The sequence below is a fragment of the Poecilia formosa genome, unplaced genomic scaffold, assembly GCF_000485575.1.
Source record: "Poecilia formosa unplaced genomic scaffold, Poecilia_formosa-5.1.2 Scaffold283, whole genome shotgun sequence".
Classification (NCBI taxonomy): Eukaryota; Metazoa; Chordata; class Actinopteri; order Cyprinodontiformes; family Poeciliidae; genus Poecilia; species Poecilia formosa.
Window position 1 is genome coordinate 684,262 of NW_006800222.1, and position 12,079 is coordinate 696,340.

Sequence of the window (12,079 nt, forward strand, 5' to 3'; positions counted from 1 at the left end):
TAAGTGTTTCATGTGTTAATACTAAGCTTTTTTTTAGTGGTAATTGCAAAAAACAAAATAAAGAACAAACAAGAGTCTCCAAAAATAATGAATACAAATCCAAGTAGAATTATATTTGTAAAAAAAACAAAACAAAAAAAAAACAATAACTGTAACCTGAGTATCATCATCATGTGTTTGTTTGCTTCGGTCTATCACAAATCGTCCACATAAAAACACATGGTGCATCTACAACTGCACCATGAATAAATCTGCAAAGATTTATCAGATATGAATATTTTTTTCTGCAAGGCGTTGCACAGGAAAATATTACCATGGTGCCAAATGAAAAACTTTGCCTTAGAGCCATGGGAAATCAAACCAAACGCGTGGTAGAAGTACTCCAAAACTCTCTGCTCTTGTTTGAAAGCTCACATGCATGCAGACTCTGGGAGGCTGATGTTTTTTTTGGGTTTTTTTTCCTGCGGTGCAACAGAAACCATCTTCTTTGGGATATTGTGATGGCATATGCTCTTCTCATCTCGCCTGTCATCTCTGATCATATTCGGACTGCAGCTGGATTCTGCTAAAACACTTTATGCATCCGACTCTGCTTTGTAATTCAGAAACTAAGAAAATACAGAATCCCCACAGGATAAACGTGCTACATAGCGCAGCATGCGAATAGACTGTTGGTAAAGAAAAATAATGTGGAGTTACAGACTTTCCCATGTTGTGAAAGACTGAGGTTTGGAAGTGGGTGCATCCCTGTACGGAGAGGTGCAGCTGTGAGGAACGGGCTCGGTACGATGACCCCCCCCCCCTCTCCTCCTGGTTCCACCATGGTAATGATGGTTTGCTGCCTGGCTGCTCTGCCCTTGCTGCACTGTACAAGGTCAGTCAGGCATGAACTGGAGAGCACCGCCCGCCATCAACAAGATGCACCCGTGGAGAGCTGGGATGGTGGTAAGTGATGCTTATCTCATCATTATTTGTGTGTTCGTGTCACTGCGAGAGAGAGAGAGAGAGAGAGAGAGAGAGAGATGCCTTCAGGGATTCAGTCTGTCTGTTGTAGCTTATTAGAAGGTGAATCCTTATGTATCGGAGGCTTTCACCTCTGCAGAAAGCATTGGCTTAGTGGAACAACTGGAATGTTGTGGAGTTTTATATTGTTACCTGTAACGCAGAGTTTCGTTAAAGTTGCCCCAGTCTGGAGAGTGAAGCCACTAATGGAGGCCTGTTAACAGCCAACAACAAGCCTGGATTTTCATTTCTTGCTGATAATGTATTCATGTCAGCTTCTGTCAGCCCCTGTTAGTAATTATTGCATGATAGTTTCATCTCTCTGGCATCATTTCTGCCTAACACGGTCGCAGCAGCAATTTATTTATTTACTTAAAGATGTCGAAAATTATGGAAGTTTTGTTCTGTTTTTTTTTTTTTTTCGTCTTGAAATGAATTTGAATTGTTTAAAAACCACACAAAAGGTTTGATTTAGTAAATCCTCCTACCTAAAGCCAGCCTTCAGGGGAAATGTTTAGTATTTATTTATCGCCTTTGAAAGCTTTTAATCAAACCACCAATGATGTCCAGGGAGGATGGCTTTTACTGTAATTATATGACTGCAATAAAATTACAGCAAGGATTCTTCAGACAGGAAGAAACGGTGCACTGCAAAAAACACAAAAACATTTCCAGGTGTTTTTGTTGACCCTGAAATGCAAATATTGTCGTGCACAAGAAATAAGACAAAAATAACTTAAAACCTAACTTTCAGCAAGATAAATAAGTTTAAGTCAATAGTTTTTGAACATAAGTAAATACTATGTTATCAATCAAGGCTCGAGTTAAAAAAGAAGGAATCCTGGGAAGCCATTGGTTTTTGACTCACTGGCCCTGACAGTATAGAGGTTTGAGTTCTCTATTATCAGTAACATCTTCCACTCAGAAGAGTGTTGTGGTGCTGCTTCGGTCTGGTTCAGTGATTGCAAAAAGATACGATTTTTGAGTTTCCCCTCCGTCTGGTCACTGGTCTTGGTCAGTCGAGTTGGAATGACCACCTTATTCTTCTGTCAGGACATACCAGTAAAATAAACCAAAAGAAAAAAAGTTTCAATCAAAATGAATCAGAGCTGAAAGATATTCAAATACACCAGCCGAGCGGAGCCTTCTTCTTTTTGTCTTGTTATTAAACACCCGCATTTTCAGACAGCTGCCCTGTCTCAATATTTGCTTGTAGCTGTCCAAAGTGCTGAAGCTCACAGCACCACTGAGACCAGAGGAGAAAGCAGGTGCTTCAGGGCACAACAGGCTTCATAATGGAGCCGCCGTAAGACGAGCCCCAAAGCCAAACCTCTGTTTTCATTAGGAGCAGATGACGGCAGAGATCTTGGATCTTATATCATCAAAAGCACAGCCGCAATTCTCAAATCTTCATAAAAAAAATAAAATAAAAAAAAGCTCCCCTAAATCTCTTCTGCTGGGTAGCAGGGTTCAAACAATCAGCTCTCTGGTCAGTTAAGCAGAGAAAACTCGGAGGAGTTTTACTATTTAGACGCTCAAATTTTCCTCAGGATGCCGATGTGGGAGGTTGGCAAGGCAAGAGGTCAATGCTGCTTTGCAAAACTGACTATTCTTTCTCATTAAATGCCAGTAGAACAATTTTAAAAATGGTGCAGTATGTGCTTACATATACAGTAATTTACAATCATTTCCATTTACATACATGCCACCCACAAGAAAGGATATGTCGTGTTTTCCCAAATGCGTAAGTAACACACGTCTTCCGTTTGTAACATAGAGGAGCAGTGAAGTCATTGCCAGCTTACACAAATGTAATCCATATTTTGTCACATTATGTGCAGAAAATAAAACGTGGTTTACTATGTTGTTGGCTTTGTAGCAAAGCCCAGTGAACATGATGAAAAAGTTGATGCTTTCCTGCAGGAAGACATAAGTGATGTTTTACTTGAACGGCCACCGATTTCTGCCTCATGATTACCTGCAAGGATGTCACAGCTGAGGTGCTGAGTCAGAATATATGGAGGAAAAGGGAAAAAAAAAAAAAAACATTGAATTTATCAGTAAAGTGACAGAGCTCCAGAGTGGAGAGCCTGCTGCTAACGCAAAGCACCGGGAGTCCAGAGATAAACTCTGACGCAGAGTCAAAAAAATCACATCTGACCTTAACCCGTTAATCAGCAGTGACTCAGAGACTCGTTTGCTCTGAGTCAGAAAACAGCCGTAACGAAAAGGAAAACTTTCCTCAAAAGACTTAAAAGACTTACAGTTCACGATAGGCCTGAATGACAGTGCAACGTTGTGAAGTGGAAGGAAAATCAGAAGAATGTTTTCTACTTCTACAAACAGAACCAGAAACGTCGTGTTCATCCCCCCTTTACACCACATTAGCGATAAATAAATCCGGTGCAATCCTACGCGGCCGATGTGATAGTAGTTTAAATTCAGCATAAATAAATCTGTTCAGTGACGGCCTCAATAAACAAACCCTTTAAGAGAACAAAAGGAATATCATTTTGGAAATATTAATTAATGGTTTAATTAGAAAACAATATTCCATCCCTTGACCATCCGTGCATTTTAGTCTGAGGCATGAAGGAAAAGTGTCACCACCGTCATCAATTAAACACTGTTATATATCATGAAGGGACTCTTTTTTTTCTCCTTCAGCAGGAACAGAGAAACGGATCAGAGTTAATGGAAATAAATACATGTTAATCCTGAAATAACATTTTAGGAAAAACATCCAGAAGTCATACGCCATCTGTTGTAGTGCATGAATAAGCGAGACAAGCTTTATCAAATAATAAAAAATAAAAAAAGAAAGAAATCACATTTTATTTGTATAGCACATTTCAGCAGCAAGGCATTTCAAAGGGCTTTACATCATAACAAAAACAAAAATACAAAGTCATGCAACATTTAGCAGAGCCACGTTGTTTTTAAAAGTTGGTAGAGCTTTCAACCAGTCCAGGCAGCAGGAATTAACAAAAACCTCTTTGAAGGGCCAGTGACGCGACAAAAGGGAAACTGTGTTCGAACAGACCAGAATATTTTGACAACTAATGGCTTTATGCGTTGATATAAGATTTATTTAATAGTGAAGTTTTTTATTTTTGATGGAAGCTGGAGCTGAGAGGGCGTTTTCCTGTGTGATTCCAGGATAAGAAACAGGAGAAGAAAAAAACACAGAAAGAAAATCAAAGACGAGTCAATATAAGATTGCGGAAGCATAATCCTGTCAGATTAGTGCTGGATCTGTTAGGGATGAAAACGCTTCATGTCGGTATTTCATTTCAACTAAGAAAGAAAGCAATCGACTGTAAACGGAAACTGAATTTTATCTGATCAGGTGAAACTGAAACAGGAGAAACTTCACAAACCATTGAAGTGACGGTAAAAGTACAGCTGGATTTAGGCCTGAAGAGATGTTTTAGAGTGCAGACAAAACCAGGGATCGTTTTATCAATCTGCATAAAAAAATAAAAAAAGAGTGTAAATGTTTCATAGAGGATTTTCATAATTTAATAATGCAATATTCTAGAGCTGAGAAGTGGATGTTTTAAATCTAATTCATGCTTTTCATCCATTCAAAAAGCAAAAGCAATGGTTCTTGTTTTTAACCGGTTTCAGAACTACTTTGATGATGACCTTCTAGTGAACCTAATTTGAAAATATCACTCCCCCCGCCCCCCTCCAGGTGTGGTGGAAGGGGAAGGGACTTTCTGATAAGTAAACCCCACCCAGCAGAGTCATCTGTTGTATTTACCAAGCATCACCAGCTTTTTGGGGGAAACCAGTTTATCCCACCTCCTGAGAGAATCTGTTAAGAACATGAGCATGAGAGCGGTAATGAAAGAAGCACAGCATTACTCCACTGCGCATCGTATTCAAAACACAGTGCAGCATTTTTCACTGCAGATCGACAGCATCATCATTACGTCCCCACCAGGAATCTTCGGTGAATTTGTCCCTCAATTACCCACCGACTAATGTGTCTGCTGAGGACAGGACTCTTCAAGAGTAGGGATGCTGCTGGAGGAGAGATAAGAGAGACAAACCCAATTACTATTCGCATCACTTCTGCCTGCGTGGGAAACATGAACTGCGGCCGCTGAATAAATCGTTGAGCACAACCAACTGTGGGAGCAAACTGTGAACGCGATCCAATGCCACGCTTGTCTGCTTCTGTTCAGATCAGCTCCTCCGCTGGCTCTGGCCAGCTGGTGGTTAGTAGCCCGGACCCCCTTTAAGAGCTGGAGACCCTCCAGAAAACTATATTTTTTTTTTTTCCACAGCGTTCCTCCTTGTTACTTGATGTCTTCATTGGAAAGTTAACTCCCCAGAGAACGCTTTTCCACAGACACCAATTTTGTCCACAACCTTCACATCCAGTATAGAAAACGACCAAATATGAACCCAAAATTTTGTTTTCTTGATTTTATTTCAAGGTACCAGTGTAAAATTGGGCTGAACGCGTTTCAGATTTTCCTTCCATTTCATAAACACTTTGCGCTGGTTTGTCATGGAAAATCCCAATGCAACCCGCTGAAGTAATCAGGCTGTAAAGTGACAGAATGTGCCTTAGGAATACCTGAGGCTCAGCGACTTTCCTTCCTGGCTAATGGGAACCAAACATACGACGACGACGAGTTTCAGTCGAAACAGGCAGCAATTCAAGTGTTTTTGTGTCCCTCAAAACTTGGCTTTCGAACTTCTCGCAGCCAAACCGATGGGGGGCTCAAATAAATGAATAGAAATAAATCATTTTTCCTCTCGTAATGTCAAAAACGCACGCAACTTTTCTAATAGTGTTTCTGCTGTGACGCGACGATAAACGACATGCATCATCGACCATGTTGATGGGATTGTTACCGTGACATTTAAGACAGTCTTCACTGCGGCCCCCTTTCTATGAAATGTATCAGATGTATTTTTTTTGTATTTCGCATTATCCAGAGGGCGTTTATAAAATTTATGTTTGCTATATCGCTGTTTGATTAAAATGCAACTAAAAAAAAAACTAAAAAAAAAAAAACACAATTGCATTGAGATGCTGTTGTTGACCTACATCTTGACCAATCTAAATTTTAGTTTGTTTTTTTTTTTTTTTAAGTTTTCCAAATCAGTTTAAAAATCAAACATTGACTGTTTCTCAGGAAAACAAAATTTTATTCGATTTCAGATTGGAGAGCAAATTTATGAAAATGAAAATTCAGACACTTCTTTCTTTAAACAGCCCGATGTTCTTGGTTCCTCCCTTTCTGTAGATCATTCTCACACATTTTCCTTCATGTTTTCCTTTGGAAGCGAATATGCAGCGTCTCCAAATGCACTTGTGTATGGAAGTTAGATAATTTGGATGACCTTGTGAATCTTTATCAATAAGCAGAAACGGATCATTTGATCTACCTCATTTATTAAGATGTAGAAATAGTTTTGTAATACTGCAGTTTTCTTGAATATCCTACAAAACATACAAACAGGATACATTTCAACTTCATTAAGAAAAAACAGTCAAATAAATATATAAAAACAACATTTCCCTCATATCTTGCCCTGTTTTTTTCGTAGTTGGTGTCTCAGAAGGAGCTCTCCGTCTTTTTGACGTCTGGCGCCTTCTCGCTCTCGGGCTTCATGGACAGGACCAGCTCCATCTCCTGGCCAGGTGAAAACTCTGGCACTTTGTTGATTTTAGCGAAGCTCTGGCTGATGTCCTTGAAGGTTTTGTTTTTGGTTTCGGGGAGGACAACGCAGAGGTAGATGGATCCCAGGATGCAGACCACCACGAACACCAGGAAGGCAAATGACTGCAGCTTCTCCTGCAGAAACAGAAAATGATGCACCAATGAGAGCAGATCATTTTTAGACTATTTTAGCTCATGAACGACTGCATGAAATCAGTTACACTTAAGATGAACCAACTAAATGCGATATGTAGTACAGATTATTATTATTATTATTATTATTAGGTTTTGCATTTCTTTAAACCACTTCCTTAATTACCATCCACAAAGACAGATCCTGAAACTGCTTGGCATTTTGTGCTCTTTTAAACTCCACAAAGTTTATGGTGGTCTGTCATGTACATCAATTTAGTGTTCTGATGTTTCAAGCCTTGGAAAACCTAAAAAGAATCACAAATTCACATTTGAAATGACATCAGATTTATACAGCAGTATTAGGAGGCTCAAAGATGCTTTTACAAGGAAATCAGTCATTCCCATTCACACACACTTTCACACACTGATGATGGATCTCAGCCACAGATGCTGGTGGCTGTCTGTCACAGGCGAAGCACCCACGTACCAATGGCATCGGCCCTTCTGACCAGCAGGCAAGGCGGACGATGTGCCTTGCCCAAGGACACAACGACAGAGAGGGAATGCAAGACCAACTCCTACTACGATGAAATTTTCATTTCAAATTACATGTTTTTGCTAACCTGTCCAGCGTGTACCCTACGTCTCGTCTGAAATGTCTCCCTGGAGACAGGCACCAGCACCCCTCCTGACCCCACGGGGACAAGGGCGTAAGAAAATGGATGGATTTTTTTGACGATTGTTAAACAATGCATGAAGGCAAGAGGAGAGTCAGTGGTTTTTATTCTAACAGTGGGTCTTAGTGAAGTTGTACCACATGTGTTTTGTGGATCTGGAGAATGCTTATGACCGTCTTTTTAGGAATACTGTGGAGGATCCGCGCGGCTGCTTTCCGGTCCAAGTGTACCCAAAGCAGCAGGACCCGTGTGTGCAAAGCTAAATTTGTTCCCCGTGTGTGTTGGACTCCAACTGACTGAAATAAGCTTCCTCTGCAAGACAGCTGGACCCAGTTACCTTGCAGAGGAAGAGGATGTCAATCATCCCAGGAGGAGCTTGAAGCAGCTCTTCGACATCTTAAGGAGTCGTTTCATGTGTTTCAGGCATCTCATCGTGTTGCCTACTCGGAAACCCCCTTTCGAGGTTTTCCACACACTGGAAGGAAACCCTGGGGTAGACCCGGAGCTCGCTGGAGGCACTTTATGAAACTTCTGGCCTGAGCATGGGGTGGGATGAACTGGGCAGTGTTGCTCCAACAAGTGAAAGGCAATATACTGACAGATGAAACACACAAACGCTTCACATAAACAAGCACACCAGAAAAAGACCAACTCTTACATTTTTGACATACCAGAGCAACATTAATCCAAATAATGTTTCACAAGTATTTTTAATAATCATGATTAAAAAAAAGTCAGGTGTATTTTCATGTACAGATGTGTTTAAATAATCAAACTACCCAAGCTAACCTTGTCCAGAGTGTTTTGCCAATAACACAGATTAGTGACAGATTTAAAATTTACACAGTGACTGATTGCCCAGAGAGAGATTTAGAAACAGAGAGAGGATTTTATGAGTGTGTGTTTGGATGAGAGGTTTTAGGAGGGAAAGAGGGGGGGAATGCCACAGGGATTTTAGATGAGACAGAGCAACTTGACTGCCTCTCAGCAGTGTTTCGCCAAGCTGTAATCCCTTTTCTCATACAGCGACAGAACCTCAAATGGTGCAATCAACCTGATAATAGAGACCCGATGTCCGCAGAACCCTAGAACCTACTTACTGCTTTTTATTTTTAAATTAATACAATTTCTGTCCAGTTTTTTCTTTTTCCAGTGTAGTTACTGACAACAAAAAGGTGACTTGTAAAGGGCCTGATCCAGCTGTCCTCAAGGAGGACTCGTCGTGCAAACGGAGCACTTTCCTGTCCGTGATGGTCATCATAATTTGAAAGCCCGGCAGATGGAGGAGAATTAGGCCGACGTTTTGGGTAAACCTTTGATCTGTTGCAGTGAGACAGCTGGGTTCAATTTGAGGCACACGCAGAAAATAATTAACCAAGGATGTAAGTATCCATCAGATGCTACACTTATACATCTCTCTGTGTAATCAGCTGTGATGTAACTTGATGAGGAGTTTCACCAGGATGTTTTCGCCAGAAGTCCAGATTCGATTGTTAGGATTAGGCTTTAGCAGATTTACGACGGTTTTGAAACGTCACAGTGACAAAAACCGTAACATTGTCAGTCCTGTGGTCAAAGGTTTCTTTGACCTTTTTGCCATGAGAAAATAAAACAAGGCTGCTTAAGTGTCAACATAACACAGATCTTGATTTTTAAAAATGCTTTGTGCTGATTTTTATTTTTTGGTGTTTTGCTTTTCCCAGTTTGTTTGTTTCGTATGCACAATGTCCTTGTTGAGCAATAAAACAGAACAGCAGAAACCAGCTAATATTCTGCAGAACAGGCATAACTACTTCAGATCATTAAGAAATATTAGCACTGCTAAGCACCTTTTCACGTTTTGTCACGTTACCAAAAATGTTGGTACCTTCTTGTGGAGATGTTGTGACAAACTACCAAAAAGTACATAATTGTGAAGTGGAAAAAAATTGCTCTACTCATTTGTTATTTTAAGACCTTCTGGTAGATTTTTGGTGCTACTTGTTTCTTTGTGTTCTTCTTTATATCTATAGGTGAGACATTAAGATAAATGCAACATCCATCATTGTGGGCGACTGACGGATTCCTGTCAAAAACTACACATTTATTACTTTTAACGTAGCCAGCTGATAATTACATTGGTAGCTGGGAACTAAACTTAGCGCTCACTTAAGTCAGACATTCAAGTATTTTTTTCGATTACCACCAGTTCTACCCAACCGTCGTCTTTTTCTGGTAACCCACAGGAAGTGAAACAACGATGTGTTACCAGTACCATCAGAACCAGGACAACGCATGTCTTGTATCCACTAAGCTCAACAAAACCCTTATTATAAAAGTCTTTGGAAGAAGATCAGGCTTTCAGGCAACAACGTGGCAAAACAAATCAGGACAGAATAAAGGAGATCACACAAGTAAGGAGGAGTGTAAGGAGACTAACAGAAGGCAGAACTTAAAGCTTCTCTACAGACATCCACCTAATGATGACGTTTAAAAATGACCTTGTCTACTACGTGTCCATGCCTGAAAATTTACAGTCACAAGTTTCTGGGGCAACAGTGACTCATCCTGGGTGGATGGGAGCTCTGAGCTGCAGTGGAAGACAGGATGGAGTTGTGTGTTTGCGTGTGTGTGTGCGTGTGTGTGTGTCTCTTGTCTATTTCCATCCACAGCCCTGAACACTGTCTCAAACAAACAGATTAGAGGGAAATACACAAGATTAAAACAACAGACAGGACCATTCACTATGTTTATGGATTATCAACTAATTACTTCAAACTGCAGACATGACAACGAATTAAACATTTCGTCCTTGGATCGTAGTTATGGTGGTTCTTACTCCTCACAAACTCATAAATCTTACAAAATACCCATGAAATCTTGAATAGCTCCTTGGTGTAAGAGCATTTCATTACAGTCTAATGTGGAGGTGATTTATTAAAGTCTTCATTTTGTCTGATTTTAGAAGGTAATTGTTCATTTGATGCCATTAATTAACTGGAGCTTTTTTCTCTCCTCCATTTGTACCGTGAACCAACCTTTTCACTAAACCTTGAAGTTTTTAAGTCCAGACTCTCTCGCCCATTTCCGCTAACCAGCCGGCATTTTAGACAACATTTACAACAATATATAAAGAGAACATGCTGCTTGTTTTCTAATGTGTTCCCATGACTATCAGTTTCTATGCTAATACTGTGTTTCTGTGTCATGAGGTCAAATTTCCTCTGTTGTTAAAGTAGCTCAGAAATGATCCATTTCAGTCTTTTTTGTTCGCTATACTTAAAACTCTCAATGTGAAGCTGCTTCTGTCCTCTAATAGGATTACGTGTGTGTATTCTTTGTTGTTGTTTTTTTAAAGTGCAAACATGATTTTTTTTTTTTTCTGTGAAAGATGCTCAGGCAGCTCAACTGTGACATCGATCCTCATTTCTACAGTCAGAAGCACACAGAACTAAATGTCTGCCATTTAAACATGGCAAACCTTCAAAATGCTTAGAAAAATGTCCATATGTTCACCTGACTTAACATATCTGTGTTGAATGTATCCATTTTGAATGGGAACACGTTTGGGCCCGTCCCAACTTAATCCTGCCCAGAAATTGACTTTTTTATTACATTTTACAAATAAAACTTTAGAAGGTGTCTTCTTCAATTTTTTACCTATTATTTACAATTCTTGAGTTTGTCAATATTGCTAAAATTCATATTAAATAATAATATATCCAAACACATTGATAAAATTAATTGCCTCACAGTCGCCTGTATTTTTATTGCAGTAAAAAGTCACAGACTGCGTTGAGTTTAATCCGTTTGTATACAGTGTTACCGCTGAAATGCGTTTCTCTCATTTGATAAAAATTTACTTCTGTTTTATTTTTTACAGTCCTAAATAACAGCAGCGCGTTTCCCTGTGAGGTGTTTGTAGAGTGGACTAGTTAATTTTCATGATTGATGCCTGGCCGCCTGCGCGCTGAACTGTAATTCGAAACGCTTTCAAAGCCACACATTTAGCTCGGTTCTGGTCCAGTAATCCACCGCAGCATAACGGGCCATCACCTCCATCTTGAGGAAAAGAGAAAAGCGCTCCGCCTGCCTGGTGTTTATTTTCTAATTTATGTAACGTGTGCAGAAATCGCCCCGTTGTTTCTGGCCTCTTCCTTCCAAACCAATGTTTGTGTCTGCAGAATGAAACAAAGAGGCATGATTAAATAAAAGCTCAAAGATCTCTGTGGGACCTTTGAATTAAACTTTCAGCGTGACAAAACGCGCCGAGTCGCTTGGTGCAATAACATCAAAACCTGCCCCAGTGAGCAGGAAATAAGGTCTGCTGCTGCAGTTCTGCAGATATTGTCGATTTATCGTAACCGGAAAAAAGCTGAAAGGGAAGTAAACCATGAAATGATGTTCACCTCGGAAGAAAACACTGCATTTAGATTAATGCCCTTACAGTTATTATGTTAGTCTCGCTCAACTGTGTTTGGATATATTCAATTTACATAAAGGGATAATTGTTGTTCTTTTTTTTAATGGCAGAGCATTTAAAGTACAGGTGAACTGATTTTATTTTCAATTGTGTATATATACACACACACACACACACAC

General features: G+C 39.9%; 1 protein-coding gene across 1 annotated transcript in view; it reads right to left on the reverse strand.

Annotated features, from left to right (window-relative positions):
• Positions 1–6,401: 6,401 nt before the first annotated feature.
• Positions 6,402–12,079, reverse strand: part of LOC103151500 (solute carrier family 2, facilitated glucose transporter member 9) — a 118,322-nt gene continuing 112,644 nt past the window's right edge. The window contains exon 13 of the mRNA XM_016681505.1: positions 6,402–6,821. Within this exon, the coding sequence (XP_016536991.1) occupies positions 6,582–6,821 (240 nt within the window). The 3' untranslated portion in view covers positions 6,402–6,581. The remainder of the gene's footprint in view (positions 6,822–12,079) is intronic.